The sequence below is a fragment of the Polyodon spathula genome, chromosome 23, assembly GCF_017654505.1.
Source record: "Polyodon spathula isolate WHYD16114869_AA chromosome 23, ASM1765450v1, whole genome shotgun sequence".
Lineage (NCBI taxonomy): Eukaryota > Metazoa > Chordata > Actinopteri > Acipenseriformes > Polyodontidae > Polyodon > Polyodon spathula.
Window position 1 is genome coordinate 1,655,771 of NC_054556.1, and position 22,681 is coordinate 1,678,451.

The window sequence follows — 22,681 nt, forward strand, 5'->3', positions numbered from 1 at the left end:
ACAGAGAGAGGCAGAGAGATAGAGAAATAACCAGAGAGATAGAGAAATAACCATACCCGTCTCATCAGAGGAAGACATCAGAGAGAGATAGAGATCAGAGAGAGATAGAGAAATAACCATACCCGTCTCATCAGAGGAAGACATCAGAGAGAGATAGAGAAATAACCATACCCGTCTCATCAGAGGAAGACATCAGAGAGAGATAAGAAATAACCATACCCGTCTCATCAGAGGAAGACATCAGAGAGAGATAGAGAAATAACCATACCCGTCTCATCAGAGGAAGACATCAGAGAGAGATAGAGAAATAACCATACCCCCGTCTCATCAGAGGAAGACATCAGAGAGAGATAGAGAGATATAACCATACCCGTCTCATCAGAGGAAGACATCAGAGAGAGATAGAGAAATAACCATACCCGTCTCATCAGAGGAAGACATCAGAGAGAGATAGAGAAATAACCATACCCGTCTCATCAGAGGAAGACATCATCAGAGAGACATCAGAGAGAGATAGAGAAATAACCATACCCGTCTCATCAGAGGAAGACATCAGAGAGAGATAGAGAAATAACCATACCCGTCTCATCAGAGGAAGACATCAGAGAGAGATAGAGAAATAACCATACCCGTCTCATCAGAGGAAGACATCAGAGAGAGATAGAGAAATAACCATACCCGTCTCATCAGAGGAAGACATCAGAGAGAGATAAGAGATATAACCATACCCGTCTCATCAGAGGAAGACATCAGAGAGAGATAGAGAAATAACCATACCCGTCTCATCAGAGGAAGACATCAGAGAGAGATAGAGAAATAACCATACCCGTCTCATCAGAGGAAGACATCAGAGAGAGATAGAGAAATAACCATACCCGTCTCATCAGAGGAAGACATCAGAGAGAGATAGAGAAATAACCATACCCGTCTCATCAGAGGAAGACATCAGAGAGAGATAGAGAAATAACCATACCCGTCTCATCAGAGGAAGACATCAGAGAGAGATAAGAGATATAACCATACCCGTCTCATCAGAGGAAGACATCAGAGAGAGATAGAGAGATACCATACCCGTACCCAGAGAGAGATACCCGTCTCATCAGAGGAAGACATCAGAGAGAGATAGAGAGTCTCATCAGAGGAAGACATCAGAGAGAGAGAGAGATACAACCATACCCGTACCCGTCTCATCAGAGGAAGATATCAGAGAGAGATAAGAGATATACCCGTACCCGTCTCATCAGAGGAAGACATCAGAGAGAGATAAGAGATATACCCGTACCCGTCCCATCAGAGGAAGACATCAGAGAGAGATAAGAGATATAACCATACCCGTCTCATCAGAGGAATACATCAGAGAGAGAGAGAGATATCCATACCCGTACCCGTCTCATCAGAGGAAGACATCAGAGAGAAACACACGCCGTCTCATCAGAGGAAGACATCAGAGAGAAACACACGCCGTCTCATCAGAGGAAGACATCAGAGAGAAACACACGCCGTCTCATCAGAGGAAGACATCAGAGAGAAACACACGCCGTCTCATCAGAGGAAGACATCAGAGAGAAACACACGCCGTCTCATCAGAGGAAGATATCAGAGAGAGAGAGAGAGAGATACCCATACCCGTACCCGTCTCATCAGAGGAAGATATCAGAGAGAGAGAGAGAGAGATACCCATACCCGTACCCGTCTCATCAGAGCGCCCAAGACACAGGGGCTGTGCACTGCCTCGCCTTGCTTTCGGATCGCTGTTGTTGTTTGAAAGAACCATGTCTGCCGAGGTCCAAGAAACCGCCCCAGCCGTGGCAGCCGAGGAGGCTCCGGCGGCGCCAGAGAAGAAGTCTAGGGCGCTGGCGGGCAAGAAACCCAAGACCAAGCCCGCATCGTCCGCTTCTTCTCCGGCCAAGAAAAAAAAGTCCAGCAAGAAGACCCAGCCGGGCAAGTACAGCATCCTGGTGGTGGAGGCGCTGAGGAAACTGGGAGAGAGGAGCTCATCCCTGGCGAAGATCTACAACGAAGCCAAAAAGACCCCCTGGTTCGACCAGCAGAACGGGAGGACCTACCTGAAATACTCCATCAAGGCGCTGGTGCAGAACGACTCCCTGATCCAGGTGAAAGGCACCGGGGCGAACGGCTCTTTCAGGCTGAACAAGAAGAAGCTAGATGCGCTGGATAAGAAGCGATCCGCCAGCAAGACCGCCCCTCCTGCCAAGAAGCAGCCAGCAACGGCGGCCAAGAAGCAGCAGCCAGCCGAGAAGAAAGCCAAAGCGAAGACTCCGCCGCTCAAGAAGGACAAGAAGCCCAAAGCCGGCCCGGCTGCAGCGAAGAAGAAGCCGGCCAAAGCTGGAGCCTCGTCCGCCGTCGCCAAGCCCAAGAAAGCCAAGGCGAGCAGCGGCAGCGCAGCCAAGAAAGCGGCAAAGCCCCGCGTCCCGAAAGTACTCAAGCCTAAGAAAGCGTAAAGAAACGGCCAACAAGAGAGACTCTGTTTGCAAAGCTTGAGATGCATTTTATTTTTGTAAAACTTTTATTTTGTTATATAATAATAATAATAATAATAATAATAATAATAATAATAATAATAATAATAACAGCACACGTCGAAATGCCGCCTGACGCTGCTTTTGTTTCTTTGCATTTTAAATGCTGTGTATTTTTTTATTTTCTTTATTACAAAAAAGCAACGCTTTGTGATTTCGAGGGTTGTGTGATGTGCCATTACGCCTCGTTTACATTGTGAAAGAAGTAATCTGATTGTTGTGTAATTGGAAAAAAATATAAACAACAATGATGATGACGATTCTGTCTGTCGAACCCACTTGTGTTGATTCTTCTTTGCAGGATCATCGTTGGAATTCATTGTTGTTGGTGTTGCCCGTGTTGCTGCTGTTCACTGGTAATGCTGCTGATGCTGTTTCTGCAGACGGGTGATCTGTATGCTCGTTTCTAAGGCGCCCGAAACGCCTGTATTTGGGTGCCCGGTGGGCTGGTTTTTGTGGTATTGTTTTAAATGGAGGAAGCACCGCCCCCTGCCGTTTTATTGGCAGAACAGCATGGCGCATCCAATAGCATCGCGTTCAGCGTGCTCCTGCTAGACCCGGGTTTCCTCTGAACGGCGTGCTGCAGCCTCGTCCTCCTGCAGGGCCTTGCAGAAACGCAGCAGCTTAGCTGCATGCATCTGTATATAAAGTTTTGCCCCAGGGAATCTTTTATCACAGCATTATGAAGAATGTAAACTAATGGGATGAATACAGTGAGCTTCTTTTAAAACATGTGTGCTCTATTTAAACAGCTGTCATTTTGAAACTCCTTGCTCAATAAACATTATTAAGAAAATACAAATGAGAAGGTGTGGTTAGTGGTTATTAGGACTAATGAAATATGAAATATCATTAAAGCATGCATTTAGTAAGTTACTGTGAATGTGGTTGCTTAGCTTGAAGCTGGAAATCTTACATTAGTCTAGTTCTGTTGGGATTGATTTAAACACCCCACAGCTCGCTGCTATGCGCACCGCTACACTGTATGTGTGCACAGTAATCTGCAGCACAAAGGCATATCCACTAGAAACTCTTCAAGGCACCAGCTGGTTCATAATGGTTAGCGTTGGGTTTTAGGGTTGGGATGAGTTTAGGGTCAGGGTGGGTTGATGTTGGAGAGGTGCAGAGCTCTGGAAGTGAAAGGTGGCAGGGTTGGGTTAGGGTCAGGGTGGGTTGATGTTGGAGAGGTGCAGAGCTCTGGAAGTGAAAGGTAGCAGGGTTGGGTTAGGGTCAGGGTGGGTTGATGTTGGAGAGGTGCAGAGCTCTGGAAGTGAAAGGTAGCAGGGTTGGGTTAGGGTCAGGGTGGGTTGATGTTGGAGAGGTGCAGAGCTCTGGAAGTGAAAGGTAGCAGGGTTGGGTTAGGGTCAGGGTGGGTTGATGTTGGAGAGGTGCAGAGCTCTGGAAGTGAAAGGTGGCAGGGTTGGGTTAGGGTCAGGGTGGGTTGATGTTGGAGAGGTGCAGAGCTCTGGAATTGAAAGGTAGCAGGGTTGGGTTAGGGTCAGGGTGGGTTGATGTTGGAGAGGTGCAGAGCTCTGGAATTGAAAGGTAGCAGGGTTGGGTTAGGGTCAGTGTGGGTTGATGTTGGAGAGGTGCAGAGCTCTGGAAGTGAAAGGTAGCAGGGTTGGGTTAGGGTCAGGGTGGGTTGATGTTGGAGAGGTGCAGAGCTCTGGAAGTGAAAGGTAGCAGGGTTGGGTTAGGGTCAGGGTGGGTTGATGTTGGAGAGGTGCAGAGCTCTGGAAGTGAAAGGTAGCAGGGTTGGGTTAGGGTCAGGGTGGGTTGATGTTGGAGAGGTGCAGAGCTCTGGAAGTGAAAGGTAGCAGGGTTGGGTTAGGGTCAGGGTGGGTTGATGTTGGAGAGGTGCAGAGCTGCAGAGCTCTGGAAGTGAAAGGTAGCAGGGTTGGGTTAGGGTCAGGGTGGGTTGATGTTGGAGAGGTGCAGAGCTCTGGAAGTGAAAGGTAGCAGGGTTGGGTTAGGGTCAGGGTGGGTTGATGTTGGAGAGGTGCAGAGCTCTGGAAGTGAAAGGTAGCAGGGTTGGGTTAGGGTCAGTGTGGGTTGATGTTGGAGAGGTGCAGAGCTCTGGAAGTGAAAGGTAGCAGGGTTGGGTTAGGGTCAGGGTGGGTTGATGTTGGAGAGGTGCAGAGCTCTGGAATTGAAAGGTAGCAGGGTTGGGTTAGGGTCAGTGTGGGTTGATGTTGGAGAGGTGCAGAGCTCTGGAAGTGAAAGGTAGCAGGGTTGGGTTAGGGTCAGGGTGGGTTGATGTTGGAGAGGTGCAGAGCTCTGGAAGTGAAAGGTAGCAGGGTTGGGTTAGGGTCAGGGTGGGTTGATGTTGGAGAGGTGCAGAGCTCTGGAAGTGAAAGGTAGCAGGGTTGGGTTAGGGTCAGGGTGGGTTGATGTTGGAGAGGTGCAGAGCTCTGGAAGTGAAAGGTAGCAGGGTTGGGTTAGGGTCAGTGTGGGTTGATGTTGAAGAGGTGCCGACCTCTGGAAGTGAAAGGTGGCAGTGTTAGGGTTAGGGTTGGCGAATGCCCGAATCTGAAGACAGTTTTTAGTGGATATTCCTTTTCGCTGTGTAATCTGTCAGTCCCCCTCCTGATGAATTTCGGTTGCCCCAGCAACGCAGCTCAGCTTGTGCTCCTCTCATTGGCTACATTTGTTTTAGGTTGCAAACACACTGCTTATCACATGCAGCCAAACGTTTGGTCATAGCCTATAAGGCTGTCCTCCAAATGTAAATCTGCAGTGATGCTCAAAACAGCAGTAATGCAAACCCTGCAGTGGCTGCTATTCAGTTGTGTAGCCTCTTATTAAACTGACCCATGCAGTGACGTTACAGGATCAGATCATTGCAACAAACACCAGCTTCCAGCCATGTTATCAAGTAGACTCTGCCACTAACACCTGGAAAGTCTTTACAGTCGATGGTTTGTATCAGTTTGAATGAATGTTCAGGCATTCTTAATTAAGTGCATTGTAATGAATAGTGTAATGGTGCTGTGTAAGACACAAGCTGCTTCTCCCCACTGCAGGTGGCAGTGCCCAGCAGCATGAACAATGCAAATCAGCTTGTATGATATAGACTGTGCTTCTCAATGATGCCCTAACATGATCTGTCACCACAGTGTTACAATCCCTTTCTCATCTTTGTGCATCTGGCGGAGGAAAGCACTTGGCTCTGAACCGACAATAAAGCAAACACAAAACATGTGAACAGAAACGGGTTCTTTCATTTCTCAAAAGAAAAACAAAGCCAGAATGTATACTGCAGAACAGCAGTCCTGGAGCTCCTGAGATAAAGTGCAGCTTCTGTAATTAAACAAAGAACCAGATCAACACAACACACAACATGAAGCGTTTCGGCTTGCAGTCCTGCCTGCTGCTCTCCTGTTTATTCGGTTGTACAGCGATTTCTTACACGCTGTGCCCTGTACATTTCACACTTACTGAGGACTAAATACAGTTTAAAAAATTTACACAGCTTTAGTGTTGAGAAAGGGCATTAGTAAAATGTTCTTAGAGAATTGTGCAAACTGCAAATTGCCCAGGAATAAAGAAAGGGTTTTTATGAAACTGCATTCCAAAGGAATCAAAAAACACTTTTTTATACAAGTTTTATGCAATCCAAAGTGCATTATATTTTTCACTTAAAAAGAAGAATGAATTGAAGTGCATATTCAGGGATCACTTTTGATCAATATTTTCATGTTTTATTGGCCGAGTTGATTGTGTAATCAGTGCATTATCACAGATATAGTTAGAGCTTCATTGTTCTATATTAAGGGATGAATGCAAGGACACGTTCGTTCTGGTAATCTGGGGAACACTCCAGGTGGATGCTGTGTGCACTGCAGGTGTTGCCAGTAGCCTCACAATTCTTGGGCAGGAGAAAGTTTAGAGAAATATAAACATCTAGCCTGAATGAGTCTGAATCTCAACTAGAATGAGACTTTCCATCCTGGGTAAAGCATCCACACAGTGAAGTGTTTTACAAACCCAACTCATTAACACAGGCCCTTTCCAAGAGGAACAAAAAAACAGCTGGAACAGTCCAGCGTTAGCAAGAATCAGCAAAGCTGCAGGAAGATGCAAACAGTCCAGCGTTAGCAAGAATCAGCAAAGCTGCAGGGAGATGCAAACAGTCCAGCATTAGCAAGAATCAGCAAAGCTGCAGGAAGATGCAAAAAGTCCAGCGTTAGCAAGAATCAGCAAAGCTGCAGGGAGATGCAAACAGTCCAGCATTAGCAAGAATCAGCAAAGCTGCAGGAAGATGTAAAAAGTCCAGCGTTAGCAAGAATCAGCAAAGCTGCAGGAAGATGCAAACAGTCCAGCGTTAGCAAGAATCAGCAAAGCTGCAGGAAGATGCAAACAGTCCAGCATTAGCAAGAATCAGCAAAGCTGCAGGAAGATGCAAAAAGTCCAGCGTTAGCAGGAATCAGCAAAGCTGCAGGAAGATGCAAACAGTCCAGCATTAGCAAGAATCAACAAAGCTGCAGGAAGATGCAAAAAGTCCAGCATTAGCAAGAATCAGTAAAGCTGCAGGGAGATGCAAACAGTCCAGCGTTAGCAAGAATCAACAAAGCTGCAGGAAGATGCAAAAAGTCCAGCATTAGCAAGAATCAGTAAAGCTGCAGGGAGATGCAAATAGTCCAGCGTTAGCAAGAATCAGCAAAGGTGCAGGAAGGTGCAATTCAATTATTATTGTTCAATTATTATACTTTCTTGCTAGTTCAAAAATGGTACAATCATTTTAATCCTTCAGAATGGGGTCCCATAGGAGTTTGATTTTCACTTCACACAACAAAATGTGCAAGGTTAGCACAGTGGTAAATGCTGTGTGATCATAGCCACATATTTCATATGAAACAGACCATTTCAGTGAATGTTTGTAGAGGCTGTCTACTCAGCACAGAAGACCCTTAGCGACCCGGTCAGTTTCACTGTCACTCTGGCTGAAGGTCTATCCGTCTCTTCAAACATGCAAAGCAAACTGCATATTGAATTCAAACAAACTCTTCATGATTCTGACAGGGATTTCTGCAGGCTTGGGCTGTTTTATTTTGAAGCCATGTGTCATTATTTTGGGTGTGTGGGTAGGCATCGTCTCATCAAAACTGATCACAGTAAATACAGTACATTTCACACTAACATTTCTGTTCAGCAAACCAAAGCCCAGCGCAGAAGACTGGATGTCGTTTCCTGCAAAACAAATCGATCTTGTAAGTGAGCACAGCGAGGTGTTTGTCTCGCTCTCAGCCTGGTCCTGTCTGTTAAATTCTTTTGTATTCATTGCCTTTTCCAACACATTTTAATAAGCAGCAATAAAACAATAAGCTAACTGGATTTCAAGCCCAATAGCTTTTTGCTTAAGGTTTTTTTTTTTTTTTTTTTTTGGTCTAGTTAAATACAATTGAAGTGCAGTCCCAGCCTCTCAGCTGGTGCTTGCAGCTCCCTGGTTATCTTACGCATTTGTCATGTTTTTAAATACTCTGCACTAGGCTTAACAATGCTTAGCTTTGCTTTACAACGAATGCAGTATGCTTTATTCCACTTTACTATGGTAAAACTTTTATAAGGGTTCCTTGGGAAGTCTGCTAAGTTTGAGCTCTGCTTACTCTATATACTACACTCAAAGTCATGTATATAACTGTTTCCATTGCTCTTTGCCAAATTAAAACTTGGAACAGCTTCCCTGATTAATATTTCTTTTAAAAAATCTAGATATCTATATATCTACATATATTTGCCATAATAATCATTCAAAATACAACATGAAAGCACAGCGCATACTCTGTGTGTGTGTGTGTGTGTGTGTGTGTGTGTGTGTGTGTGTTTCAAACACGAGGTGAATAACATCTAAAACAGAAGGGCTTCAAAGCACACATTGTCTTTCTTTCGATAGCTCTGTCTTGCTAATTATTTAGTAAGACCTCACACAAGCAGTGTTTCTCCTAGCGCTACCCAGCAGCAGCAGCAACCGCAGCAGAAGAGTCTGTGCTGGAGCAGCTGGTGGATGGGGCCGGGTTTGCTTCTTGGAGGTGTGCGTTTTCTTGGGGAGCAGGACGCCCCCCTGCGCGACGGTCACGCCTCCTAGCAGCTTGTTGAGCTCCTCGTCGTTTCTGATGGCCAGCTGCAGGTGACGCGGGATGATTCGGGTTTTCTTGTTGTCCCGGACAGCGTTCCCGGCCAGCTCCAAGATTTCAGCCGACAGGTACTCCCTCTCCGCGGCCAGACAGACAGGCGCGCCGGCCCCCTCCCTCTCCGCGTAATTGCCTTTGCTCAGCAAGCGATGCACTCGACCCCCGGGAAACTGCAGCCCTGCCCCGGAGGAACGCGACTTGGCTTTGGCCATCGCCTTACCTCCAGCTTTACCTCTCCCAGACATTATTCTTGAGCTTTTATTAAAAAAAAACTAAGACATACAAAAAAAACCCATCCTAGCAATCAGTCCCCTCTTGTTTTTTAATGCTTTTAAAAAGACGAAAAACATGTTTTAATGTGAATTCCACACATATATACATATATACACACACACACAGTAGCTTAAGTATTAAGGAATAACACGTTTTTTTTGGTTTTGACACAGCCTAACGAAAGTACAGACTCACCTCCTGCTTTTGTAGTTAAACTTTTATGCTGTAACAAAGTCTCAAGCTTTCTTCTACTCTCTTGCAGAGAAATTATAACCCGCACCCTGCGATCTCTCACCTGCGATTCTCCGCAGACCCTGAATCTGCAGTGACAGCGGCAGCTCGGCTCAGAACTGTCTGGCGCGGCGGCTTCCTCTGCAGGGATTGGACGAGTCTCCTAACCCTCGCTCTGTGATTGGTGAGAATCCAGATACTTAATTTGCATATTCATGTATATTTTCTGACGCTTATGTAAATCAAGAGTATATTTGCATATGTAGAAAAAGTGAATTATTTGTTCACAGCTTCTCTAAAGCAGCTGGAATAATATTTACACAAACGATGCAGATGAAGAAGAGTGTTACTTAAGGGTTACAATATTATTATTTATATTGTATTGAGAACACATCAGCACAGCTAATTATTAACCTGGTGAGTTTCCAGTGTATCAATAACATTTCTTCTTTCAGCATTTCTAGTGATTGATGAGTATCCTGCTAGATCCTGATTCTCCTGGGATACAGAGCAGTCTACTGGTTTTTCTCTTTATTATTTCTTATTTAAGTTAATTAACATTCTGTACTGTAATACAGCTGTTCATTTGTAAATGTTTTCCTTTTTTTGTAAAGACCTACAATATGTAGTGCATACTTTTGTGCAAACCTGCCACATCACTAATACAAATTGAGTAATACAGACAAGCTGCATCTCTCTGTTGCAAGTGTGCTTCAGCCGCCAGACTGACACAGAGCTGCTAGCAGGGGCTTGGGTGACAAATCAGTCATTTGCATCCAAAACCAAAAATGACACAAATTTAAAGATGATTCAGGAAGTAGTTCCTTGTCAGGCTTGCATGCATTCAATGACCGCCTTCAGGTGATGCTGTCATGGTGCCTGGCTGTCTGCCTGGCTGCCTGCCTGCCTGCCTGCCTCAGAGCTCAGGAGTGTTACGTAAATCTCACCAACACTGCCTGGCAATAAAAAAAAAAATGTTCCCACTGCAACTGCCATTGGCTGGCTTTCAAGGGCCATCCAGGGTCATCATTGTTCTCCATTACAGAGTCTCTCCGTTCTGCATTGTGCAATCGTTCTGGGGCGGGACCCTGACCCAGTGCTGCCTTACAACATTAAGAGAGCTCTGGAGTTTAACTGCGGTTTGATCCAGACTAAAACTGATAACCCTTTAAAGATGTGCTCACCAGTGCTCTTAAACTTCTTAAAGCATGGACTGGGTAAAAGTGCTATGCATTAGGAGTCTTATTTCCACCCCTGCGTCTTCTATTAACTAAAACAGAGTTCTTGAAGTACTGACAATGGAAGACAAACTAGGAGTGCAACGTGTGCTCAGTTTTACTGAGTGCTCATAACTGACAAACTGACTTCTTGAGACCTAGCTTGTCAATGAAATTTAAACAGGTTACAGTCAGCCTGGTTCTGACAAACAGTAGATGCATGAAGTAAACACTATGTCTCAATTTACATAAACAAAAGTTATGCACTTAACTATGCAATTAACAGATTCAGTAGAAATAAAAATATACCATGCATTTACTGCTCTGGTTACTGGATATGGCAACCTTTAATCATTTAATAATTAAATTCAACTCCGCAGTGAAAACATGGGACACAAACAAAATTAAGGGCTTATTTCAAATCACACTCTCTCTCTCTCTCTTTCAATGCAAAGACCTCTTTGACAGAACAGTCCTCTCGCACTGTCCCAGGGTCCCGGCACTGGCTCATGCAGCTCAAGCACAGTGTGTCAGTTTGTTCGTGGTTTCTTTGCAGGCTCACAGCTCTCTGCTTTCCTGAGCCAGGCTTGCATCAGCCCCTCACTGCCCCTCTTCGCTCCCCCTTCCTGCTGCTTCTTAGGTGGACGCGCCGGAGACTCTGTGGCGCCACCTTCCTTCTTGGGAGACTCAGTTTTTAACCAGTTCAGCATCATTTTACTGCTGGCGGACGGCTTTGCTTCCTGTTGAGAACAAAACGGGAAACAGGAAGATTGTAACAGAATAATTCCAGCTATCGTCCCTGCTGTGCACGCTGGATTCGTTGCTTTTCCATGAAAACCCTTTTCAAATGGAAACGTGCCGTTGCGTGTGTTTCACTCAGAGCTGCGCGTTTCAGACCAGTGTAGCCATTGCCAGTGCAAAAAAAGATACAATCACTCTGCAGTGGTTCCACACTGAGGCGTCCACATTTACAAATATTTGCAAGCAGGTACACTACATTCAAAATACATGAACAAAATGATCTGAATTTGTTACTTTTTGCTTAAAGACATTTCTCACCTGAAAGAAATGCTGTACCATAGACAAAGCATAGTGCAAACATGATAAAGCACGATTGAAGTGCATGCCAGCGTGCAAGAGACGAGGTAGCTTCCTCACCCCCAGTTCAATGGGATAGAGTACAGGAGATGAGGTAGCTTCCTCACCCCCAGTTAAATGGGATAGAGTACAGGAGACGAGGTAGCTTCCTCACCCCCAGTTCAACGGGATAGAGTACAGGAGACGAGGTAGCTTCCTCACCCCCAGTTCAATGGGATAGAGTACAGGAGACGAGGTAGCTTCCTCACCCCCCAGTTCAATGGGATAGAGTACAGGAGATGTCTTACCTTCTGGGGTGTTCAACGGGATAGAGTACAGGAGATGTCTTACCTTCTTCACCCCCAGTTCAACGGGATAGAGTACAGGAGATGTCTTACCTTCCTCACCCCCAGTTCAATGGGATAGAGTACAGGAGACGAGGTAGCTTCCTCACCCCCAGTTCAACGGGATAGAGTACAGGAGACGAGGTAGCTTCCTCACCCCCAGTTCAATGGCACAGAGTACAGGAGACGAGGTAGCTTCCTCACCCCCAGTTCAATGGGATAGAGTACAGGAGACGAGGTAGCTTCCTCACCCCCAGTTCAACGGGATAGAGTACAGGAGATGTCTTACCTTCTTCACCCCCAGTTCAACGGGATAGAGTACAGGAGATGTCTTACCTTCTTCACCCCCAGTTCAATGGGTTGGATGCACTCTGGGGTGTTGTTTCTGGAGTTGTTGACGATGCTGGAGACCGGGTGAAGGCAGAGGGCTTCAGTGGGGTGAATGAGCTTCATCGCCTCAAGAGGCTTGACCGCTCCGAAATCCAGCCACTGCCTGACTGCCTCCTCCCCATCCAGGATGGCAGGCATTCTGCAAATGGGACGAGAGAACAGGGCTGTTTTATGTATCTGTGCGTTTAATTTTCACTGTGACTGCTGGGCTACACAGCTAACCCTGCTCACTGTGACTGCTGGACTATACAGCTAACCCTGCTCACTGTGACTGCTGGACTATACAGCTAACCCTGCTCACTGTGACTGGACTATACAGCTAACCCTGCTCACTGTGACTGGACTATACAGCTAACCCTGCTCACTGTGACTGGACTATACAGCTAACCCTGCTCACTGTGACTGGACTATACAGCTAACCCTGCTCACTGTGACTGGACTATACAGCTAACCCTGCTCACTGTGACTGCTGGACTATACAGCTAACCCTGCTCACTGTGACTGGACTATACAGCTAACCCTGCTCACTGTGACTGGACTATACAGCTAACCCTGCTCACTGTGACTGCTGGACTATACAGCTAACCCTGCTCACTGTGACTGGACTATACAGCTAACCCTGCTCACTGTGACTGGACTATACAGCTAACCCTGCTCACTGTGACTGGACTATACAGCTAACCCTGCTCACTGTGACTGGACTATACAGCTAACCCTGCTCACTGTGACTGGACTATACAGCTAACCCTGCTCACTGTGACTGGACTATACAGCTAACCCTGCTCACTGTGACTGGACTATACAGCTAACCCTGCTCACTGTGACTGGACTATACAGCTAACCCTGCTCACTGTGACTGGACTATACAGCTAACCCTGCTCACCGTGACTGGACTATACAGCTAACCCTGCTCACTGTGACTGGACTATACAGCTAACCCTGCTCACTGTGACTGGACTATACAGCTAACCCTGCTCACTGTGACTGCTGGACTATACAGCTAACCCTGCTCACTGTGACTGGACTATACAGCTAACCCTGCTCACTGTGACTGGACTATACAGCTAACCCTGCTCACTGTGACTGGGACTGTACAGCTAACCCTGCTCACTGTGACTGGACTATACAGCTAACCCTGCTCACCGTGACTGGACTATACAGCTAACCCTGCTCACCGTGACTGCTGGACTATACAGCTAACCCTGCTCACTGTGACTGGACTATACAGCTAACCCTGCTCACTGTGACTGCTCACTGTGACTATACAGCTAACCCTGCTCACTGTGACTGGGACTATACAGCTAACCCTGCTCACTGTGACTGGACTATACAGCTAACCCTGCTCACTGTGACTGCTGGACTATACAGCTAACCCTGCTCACTGTGACTGGACTATACAGCTAACCCTGCTCACTGTGACTGGACTATACAGCTAACCCTGCTCACTGTGACTGGACTATACAGCTAACCCTGCTCACTGTGACTGGACTATACAGCTAACCCTGCTCACTGTGACTGGACTATACAGCTAACCCTGCTCACTGTGACTGGACTATACAGCTAACCCTGCTCACTGTGACTGCTGGACTATACAGCTAACCCTGCTCACTGTGACTGGACTATACAGCTAACCCTGCTCACTGTGACTGGACTATACAGCTAACCCTGCTCACTGTGACTGGACTATACAGCTAACCCTGCTCACTGTGACTGGACTATACAGCTAACCCTGCTCACTGTGACTGGACTATACAGCTAACCCTGCTCACTGTGACTGGACTATACAGCTAACCCTGCTCACTGTGACTGCTGGACTATACAGCTAACCCTGCTCACTGTGACTGGACTATACAGCTAACCCTGCTCACTGTGACTGGACTATACAGCTAACCCTGCTCACTGTGACTGCTGGACCAGTTTTCATTTCCACTTACACCGGCTGAAGAAGCGACTTTTGAGGTCTTTGAAAGCTTGCGATTTTAATAAACATTTAATCTCCTATACAGTAGGAAATCTTCAACTCTATTATGAGTACAAACCCTGATGATGCTGAGTTTTTAGTTGAATCCCTGCTCACCTGTCGTGCACCCAGTCCATTGCCCTGGATGCCCCCACAGTGATGATGGTGTAGGTGTACAGGGGCTCCCCTCCCCCTGGGGGAGTCCAGCAATCGAATAGGCCGGCCATTGTGAGCAGCCTCCAGCCCCTCCACTCCTCAGAGTCCTCTCCCTCCACACCCTGCAGGGACAGGGAGCAGAGGAAACACAGACTGGGGATGTCACTTTCATAAAAGTCAGTACATCCCACCCCCTGCGCTCTTAACATCTACAGGGCTTCGTCTCTAGCTATATTTTACCCGTTTTACTGGCCGTAGCTTTTTGTTTTTTTCATTCGTTGGACGGCTTACCAGTACCTCTTCCTCGTCCCTCGTGGCCTGGGGGAAGTAGATGAAGTACGGCTGCTTCTCCTTGTCCTGCCTCTTCCACTCATAGAAGCCGTCAGCCAGGATCACACAGCGCTTCCCCCTTAACAGAGGGTCCTGGGCAGACAGACAGAGAGAGAGAGAGAGAGACCGGCTCACTGCACTCACTTAAATAATATTTCAAAGCAAGGGTGCAGCAGCGCTGCAAACCAAGTGTGGACTGACAGTTATGTGACAGTAACATCCAGCTGCCTCCTGACCTTATAGGACTTTTTCTGCATCATCCCTTCGCTGCGGCAGTTGCTGGTGCTGTACTGCATCTTCGAGGGGGAGCTCTCCTGGAACCAGGATGGGACGAGGCCCCAGCGCATGGCTGCGATCACACGCTCCTCACTCGCAGCACCCTGCACAGACACACACACACAGAGAAACAATTACTGCCCATTACTGTCCCGCGTGTGTCACCCACGGAGCGCGGAGGGAGTGCTGAATGCTACCTTGCTGAAGTGGCTGCGAGAGACCAGCACAGGGCTGTTGCTCTGCGGGCTCTTGTTGTAGGAAGGCCTGTACTTGTCCTGGTCTCCATCCCTCCAGGCCGGGCATCTGATCCTGCCCTGCCGGTCACGATACGAACAGGCGGCGCTCACCTCGACCGGGGCCAGCGTGCATGCAGTGCGGCCACACATCCCAGAGACACGCTCAGAGCGCTGCTGCAGACACAATCCGAGAGGAGTTAGTATCAGGGGCGGCACTCACCTCGCCCGGGGCCAGCGTGCATGCAGTGCGGCCACACATCCCAGAGACACGCTCAGAGCGCTGCTGCAGACACAATCCGAGAGGAGTTAGTATCAGGGGCGGCACTCACCTCGACCGGGGTCAGCGTGCACGCAGTGCGCCCACACATCCCAGAGACACGCTCAGAGCGCTGCTGCAGACACAATCCGAGAGGAGTTAGTATCAGGGGCGGCACTCACCTCGCCCGGGGTCAGCGTGCACGCAGTGCGGCCACACATCCCAGAGACACACTCAGAGCCCTGCTGCAGACACACAGTCACAATGCCTATGGCAGCAAATCACTGTTTCTTGTTCTGCAAAACATATCATGAGCAGCGGTGTAGTCCTAAATCTGGGGAGCAGGGTGATCATGCCTCTGGGTATCGTGCGAAATCTGGTCTACCCTGGGGACAGGTTGCCCAACTCGGTATTCAAGGTCCTTGCGTATTCAAATGGGGCGGGACGTTACTAGATTTCATTTAATTACCCTGACAACGATTCTTATAAAAGGACGTGGCTAATATAGGATAATCGAAACCTCTGATGACTGTCCTGGAAATCGCTAGATTTGCAGCTAGTTGCTTTTGACAACAAATCTCGCCAAGTCAGCCCTTAAAGTCGCTACATTTGGCGAAAATTGGAACCTATTTTGGATTTTTATATAATAAAAAAAAAAAAAAAAAAAAAAGATTTCCGCACATCTGATTATTGCATTGACACAACAAAGAGATGTCTTGATCGGTGCCCAGGCACTGAAACTAGAGCTGTGCCATCTGAGCATTTCATAACACATCGGTAAAGAGTATTTAATTCTTTAAAGTTAAAAGTACGGGCGGATTTGCTGTGCACGATTATAAGATCACTAACCTACACGTTAGATAGCAGTTTTACAGTAGATAAGGAACGCAATACGGTCCTGTACAAATAAAGTACAATGAAAATACAACGAAAAGTAACCAGCGCACCCTATATCAAGTGCTATTTATAACTAGGGCGGCAAAAATCATTGCACCGCCCTGGTTAGAATAACTTACCAATATACCAGCAAACCTAGGCACGTTTCACTCCCGCCTGATTTACTCATTTATTTGAATCGTTTGAGGCTTTTTGGTTTATTATTATTATTATTATTATTATTATTATTATTATTATTATTATTATTATTTATTTAATCACTGTATTATTTACCGCATTTTATATTATAGACACGTTTTATCATCAATATAAGGAACATATATCGGTCAGGATAAAATCTTTTTTTTAAAACATTGCTTATTTCAATCAATGTTATGGGAAATTTACCTTTGAAATTAAAACTCCGTCTCTTTAACAGCAGTGCTTGACTTTAGCGCGCTTCTGCACAAGGATTTAAACACAACTGAAACGTCACGGCATTGAAGTCGCTCCGAGTCGCTCAGAGACCCCTGTCACATGACGAGGGAGGCTGCACACACGTGTTCGCTTCTATAGAGTCAGATTCCATTTTGTAGAACTCGCACTGCATTGGGAAAACTTACTTGCTTTGCAGTGTGCTTACCTTCATAAAATCATATCAAAACATGTGCACGGGAATATATAATCTCTAATCTCCCTGTATATCAGAGCTTCTCTGCTCACTCACTGTATATCAGAGCTTCTCTGCTCACTCACTGTCTAATCTCCCTGTATATCAGAGCTTCTCTGCTCACTCACTGTCTAATCTCCCTGTATATCAGAGCTTCTCTGCTCACTCACTGTCTAATCTCCCTGTATATCAGAGCTTCTCTGCTCACTCACTGTCTAATCTCCCTGTATATCAGAGCTTCTCTGCTCATTTACTGTCTAATCTCCCTGTATATCAGAGCTTCTCTGCTCATTGACTGTCTAATCTCCCTGTATATCAGAGCTTCTCTGCTCACTCACTGTCTAATCTCCCTGTATATCAGAGCTTCTCTGCTCACTCACTGTCTAATCTCCCTGTATATCAGAGCTTCTCTGCTCACTCACTGTCTAATCTCCCTGTATATCAGAGCTTCTCTGCTCACACTGTCTACTGTATATCAGAGCTTCTCTGCTCACTCACTGTCTAATCTCCTCTGTATATCAGAGCTTCTCTGCTCACTCACTGTCTAATCTCCCTGTATATCAGAGCTTCTCTGCTCACTCACTGTCTAATCTCCCTGTATATCAGAGCTTCTCTGCTCATTTACTGTCTAATCTCCCTGTATATCAGAGCTTCTCTGCTCACTCACTGTCTAATCTCCCTGTATATCAGAGCTTCTCTGCTCATTTACTGTCTAATCTCCCTGTATATCAGAGCTTCTCTGCTCACTCACTGTCTAATCTCCCTGTATATCAGAGCTTCTCTGCTCACTCACTGTCTAATCTCCCTGTATATCAGAGCTTCTCTGCTCACTCACTGTCTAATCTCCCTGTATATCAGAGCTTCTCTGCTCACTCACTGTCTAATCTCCCTGTATATCAGAGCTTCTCTGCTCACTCACTGTCTAATCTCCCTGTATATCAGAGCTTCTCTGCTCATTTACTGTCTAATCTCCCTGTATATCAGAGCTTCTCTGCTCACTCACTGTCTAATCTCCCTGTATATCAGAGCTTCTCTGCTCACTCACTGTCTAATCTCCCTGTATATCAGAGCTTCTCTGCTCACTCACTGTCTAATCTCCCTGTATATCAGAGCTTCTCTGCTCACTCACTGTCTAATCTCCCTGTATATCAGAGCTTCTCTGCTCACTCACTGTCTAATCTCCCTGTATATCAGAGCTTCTCTGCTCACTCACTGTCTAATCTCCCTGTATATCAGAGCTTCTCTGCTCACTCACTGTCTAATCTCCCTGTATATCAGAGCTTCTCTGCTCACTCACTGTCTAATCTCCCTGTATATCAGAGCTTCTCTGCTCACTCACTGTCTAATCTCCCTGTATATCAGAGCTTCTCTGCTCACTCACTGTCTAATCTCCCTGTATATCAGAGCTTCTCTGCTCACTCACTGTCTAATCTCCCTGTATATCAGAGCTTCTCTGCTCATTTACTGTCTAATCTCCCTGTATATCAGAGCTTCTCTGCTCACTCACTGTCTAATCTCCCTGTATATCAGAGCTTCTCTGCTCACTCACTGTCTAATCTCCCTGTATATCAGAGCTTCTCTGCTCACTCACTGTCTAATCTCCCTGTATATCAGAGCTTCTCTGCTCACTCACTGTCTAATCTCCCTGTATATCAGAGCTTCTCTGCTCATATCAGAGCTTCTCTGCTCTTCTCTGCTCATTTACTCATCAGAGCTTCTCTGCTCACTCTGTATATCAGAGCTTCTCTGCTCACTCACTGTCTAATCTCCCTGTATATCAGAGCTTCTCTGCTCACTCACTGTCTAATCTCCCTGTATATCAGAGCTTCTCTGCTCACTCACTGTCTAATCTCCCTGTATATCAGAGCTTCTCTGCTCACTCACTGTCTAATCTCCCTGTATATCAGAGCTTCTCTGCTCACTCACTGTCTAATCTCCCTGTATATCAGAGCTTCTCTGCTCACTCACTGTCTAATCTCCCTGTATATCAGAGCTTCTCTGCTCATTTACTGTCTAATCTCCCTGTATATCAGAGCTTCTCTGCTCACTCACTGTCTAATCTCCCTGTATATCAGAGCTTCTCTGCTCACTCACTGTCTAATCTCCCTGTATATCAGAGCTTCTCTGCTCAAGTCACTGTCTAATCTCCCTGTATATCAGAGCTTCTCTGCTCACTCACTGTCTAATCTCCCTGTATATCAGAGCTTCTCTGCTCACTCACTGTCTAATCTCCCTGTATATCAGAGCTTCTCTGCTCACTCACTGTCTAATCTCCCTGTATATCAGAGCTTCTCTGCTCACTCACTGTCTAATCTCCCTGTATATCAGAGCTTCTCTGCTCACTCGTATATCAGAGCTTCTACTGAAATCACTCTAGATCTCTGTATACAGGAGCTTCTCTGCTCACGCCTGTCTAATCTCCCTGTATATCAGAGCTTCTCTGCTCATGTACTGTTAATCTCCTGTATATCACGGTTCTCTGCTCATCACTGTCCGATCTAGAGGGACATATATCAGACGGTAATGCTTCTTGCTCACTCACTGTCTAATCTCCAATGTATATCAGAGCTTCTCTGCTCACTCACTAGTTCTAATCTCCCTGCTATATCAGAGTTCTCTGCTCACTCACTCTAATCTCCTGTCAATCTCGAGAGGGGGGGGGGGGGGGTATATCAGAGCTTCTCTGCTCATTTACTGTCTAATCTCCTTGTATATCACTCACTGTCTAATCTCCCTGTATATCAGAGCTTCTCTGCTCACAGAGCTCACTGTCTAATCTCCCTGTATATCAGAGCTTCTCTGCTCACTCACTGTCTAATCTCCCTGTATATCAGAGCTTCTCTGCTCACTCACTGTCTAATCTCCCTGTATATCAGAGCTTCTCTGCTCACTCACTGTCTAATCTCCCTGTATATCAGAGCTTCTCTGCTCACTCACTGTCTAATCTCCCTGTATATCAGAGCTTCTCTGCTCACACTGTCTAATCTCCCTGTATATCAGAGCTTCTCTGCTCATTCACTGTCTAATCTCCCTGTATATCAGAGCTTCTCTGCTCAGCTTACTGTCTAATCTCCCTGTATATCAGAGCTTCTCTGCTCATTTACTGTCTAATCTCCCTGTATATCAGAGCTTCTCTGCTCATATCTCTGCTTAGTATATCAGAGCTTCTCTGCTCATTCACTGTCTAATCTCCCTGTATATCAGAGCTTCTCTGCTCATTCACTGTCTAATCTCCCTGTATATCAGAGCTTCTCTGCTCACTCACTGTCTAATCTCCCTGTATATCAGAGCTTCTCTGCTCACTGTCTAATCTCCCTGTATATCAGAGCTTCTCTGCTCACTCACTGTCTAATCTCCCTGTATATCAGAGCTTCTCTGCTCACTCACTGTCTAATCTCCCTGTATATCAGAGCTTCTCTGCTCACTCACTGTCTAATCTCCCTGTATATCAGAGCTTCTCTGCTCACTCACTGTCTAATCTCCCTGTATATCAGAGCTTCTCTGCTCATTTACTGTCTAATCTCCCTGTATATCAGAGCTTCTCTGCTCACTCACTGTCTAATCTCCCTGTATATCAGAGCTTCTCTGCTCATTTACTGTCTAATCTCCCTGTATATCAGAGCTTCTCTGCTCACTCACTGTCTAATCTCCCTGTATATCAGAGCTTCTCTGCTCACTCACTGTCTAATCTCCCTGTATATCAGAGCTTCTCTGCTCATTTACTGTCTAATCTCCCTGTATATCAGAGCTTCTCTGCTCACTCACTGTTCTCTGCTCATTTACTCTAATCTCTGTATATCAGAGCTTCTCTGCTCATTCACTGTCTAATCTCCCTGTATATCAGAGCTTCTCTGCTCACTCACTGTCTAATCTCCCTGTATATCAGAGCTTCTCTGCTCACTCACTGTCTAATCTCCCTGTATATCAGAGCTTCTCTGCTCACTCACTGTCTAATCTCCCTGTATATCAGAGCTTCTCTGCTCACTCACTGTCTAATCTCCCTGTATATCAGAGCTTCTCTGCTCACTCACTGTCTAATCTCCCTGTATATCAGAGCTTCTCTGCTCACTCACTGTCTAATCTCCCTGTATATCAGAGCTTCTCTGCTCACTCACTGTCTAATCTCCCTGTATATCAGAGCTTCTCTGCTCACTCACTGTCTAATCTCCCTGTATATCAGAGCTTCTCTGCTCATTCACTGTCTAATCTCCCTGTATATCAGAGCTTCTCTGCTCACTCACTGTCTAATCTCCCTGTATATCTCTGCTCAAGTCACTGTCTAATCTCTCTGTATATCAGAGCTTCTCTGCTCACTCACTGTCTATTCTCCCTGTATATCAGAGCTTCTCTGCTCATTTCCTGTCTAATCTCCCTGTATATCAGAGCTCCTCTGCTCACTCACTGTCTAATCTCCCTCTATATCAGAGCTTCTCTGCTCATTTATTGTCTCTCCCTGTATATCAGAGCTTCCTGTTCTCAGAGTATATCAGAGGCTCTCTGCAGAGCTTCACATCACTGTCTCTGCTTAAGTAGATCCATGTAATATCCCTGTATATCAGAGATTCTGCCTGCTTTCCTGTCTATCAGATCCATGTCATTTACTGTAATTCCTGTATATCCGAGATTCTTGCTCACCATGTCAATTCCCTGTTACAGAGCTTCTCTGCTCATTACTGTCTAACTCCCTGTTATCAGAGCTTCTCTGCTCATTCACTGTCTAATCTCCCTGTATATCAGAGCTTCTCTGCTCACTCACTGTCTAATCTCCCTGTATATCAGAGCTTCTCTGCTCACTGTCTAATCTCCCTGTATATCAGAGCTTCTCTGCTCACTCACTGTCTAATCTCCCTGTATATCAGAGCTTCTCTGCTCATTACTGTCTAATCTCTGTATATCAGAGCTTCTCTGCTCACTCACTGTCTAATCTCCCTGTATATCAGAGCTTCTCTGCTCACTCACTGTCTAATCTCCCTGTATATCAGAGCTTCTCTGCTCATTTACTGTCTAATCTCCCTGTATATCAGAGCTTCTCTGCTCACTCACTGTCTAATCTCCCTGTATATCAGAGCTTCTCTGCTCACTTACTGTCTAATCTCCCTGTATATCAGAGCTTCTCTGCTCACTCACTGTCTAAGAGCTCCCTGTATATCAGAGCTCTCTTACTCCCTGTATATCAGAGCTTCTGTGCTCATTTACTGTCTAATCTCCCTGTATATCAGAGCTTCTCTGCTCACTCACTGTCTAATCTCCCTGTATATCAGAGCTTCTCTGCTCACTCACTGTCTAATCTCCCTGTATATCAGAGCTTCTCTGCTCACTCACTGTCTAATCTCCCTGTATATCAGAGCTTCTCTGCTCATTTACTGTCTAATCTCCCTGTATATCAGAGCTTCTCTGCTCATTTACTGTCTAATCTCCCTGTATATCAGAGCTTCTCTGCTCACTCACTGTCTAATCTCCCTGTATATCAGAGCTTCTCTGCTCATTTACTGTCTACTGTATATAATCTCCCTGTATATCAGAGCTTCTCTGCTCATTTACTGTCTAATCTCCCTGTATATCAGAGCTTCTCTGCTCATTCCCTGTCTAATCTCCCTGTATATCAGAGCTTCTCTGCTCATTTACTGTCTAATCTCATGTTTGGGTTGCTGCCCCCATAACTCCAGGACACTAAAACAGGTCAGGTTTTTTTTTTTTTTTTTTAACTCTCCTCTAAAC

The 22,681-nt window shown here is 46.0% G+C and overlaps 2 protein-coding genes across 6 annotated transcripts; one reads left to right on the forward strand and one right to left on the reverse strand.

The window, feature by feature from the left end:
- Nucleotides 1-1,268: 1,268 nt before the first annotated feature.
- On the forward strand, nucleotides 1,269-3,342 carry LOC121298049 (histone H1.10). Of its 2 annotated transcripts, XM_041224799.1 has the most exons (3): nucleotides 1,269-1,399; nucleotides 1,438-1,537; nucleotides 1,633-3,342. In XM_041224799.1, exon 3 carries the CDS (start codon nucleotides 1,773-1,775, stop codon nucleotides 2,460-2,462), a length of 690 nt encoding a protein of 229 aa, XP_041080733.1. In that variant the 5' UTR covers nucleotides 1,269-1,399; nucleotides 1,438-1,537; nucleotides 1,633-1,772; the 3' UTR covers nucleotides 2,463-3,342. The 2 variants fall into 2 exon arrangements, with proteins under 2 accessions (XP_041080733.1, XP_041080734.1); XM_041224800.1 differs by lacking the exon at nucleotides 1,438-1,537 and having other exon boundaries at nucleotides 1,331-1,408; nucleotides 1,603-3,342.
- A 7,365-nt stretch (nucleotides 3,343-10,707) lies between these two features.
- LOC121297828 (abasic site processing protein HMCES-like) lies at nucleotides 10,708-16,764 on the reverse strand. 4 transcript variants are annotated; one of them, XM_041224345.1, is made up of 8 exons: nucleotides 16,702-16,760; nucleotides 15,600-15,713; nucleotides 15,123-15,444; nucleotides 14,886-15,029; nucleotides 14,611-14,742; nucleotides 14,281-14,441; nucleotides 12,150-12,342; nucleotides 10,708-11,132 (listed from the first exon to the last, which is right to left on the reverse strand). In XM_041224345.1, the coding sequence occupies exons 3-8, from the start codon at nucleotides 15,309-15,311 to the stop codon at nucleotides 10,923-10,925; spliced, it is 1,029 nt and encodes a 342-aa protein (XP_041080279.1). In that variant the 5' UTR covers nucleotides 15,312-15,444; nucleotides 15,600-15,713; nucleotides 16,702-16,760; the 3' UTR covers nucleotides 10,708-10,922. The 4 variants fall into 4 exon arrangements, with proteins under 4 accessions (XP_041080279.1, XP_041080280.1, XP_041080277.1 ...); XM_041224346.1 differs by having other exon boundaries at nucleotides 14,617-14,742; nucleotides 15,491-15,713; XM_041224343.1 differs by having other exon boundaries at nucleotides 15,491-15,713.
- Between the last annotated feature and the right edge of the window lie 5,917 nt (nucleotides 16,765-22,681).

Excerpts from the sequence above, each read along its gene's own strand:
- LOC121297828 (XM_041224344.1), bottom strand. The coding sequence starts at position 15,311 with ATGTGTGGCCGCACTGCATGCACGCTGGCCCCGGTCGAGGTGAGCGCC. Across the intron at positions 12,343-14,280 it reads ATGGACTGGGTGCACGACAG|AATGCCTGCCATCCTGGATG; the intron begins GTGAGCAGGGAT and ends TCCCATTTGCAG. Across the intron at positions 11,133-12,149 it reads TTGAACTGGGGGTGAAGAAG|GAAGCAAAGCCGTCCGCCAG; the intron begins GTAAGACATCTC and ends TGTTCTCAACAG.
- LOC121298049 (XM_041224799.1), top strand. The coding sequence starts at position 1,773 with ATGTCTGCCGAGGTCCAAGAAACCGCCCCAGCCGTGGCAGCCGAGGAG.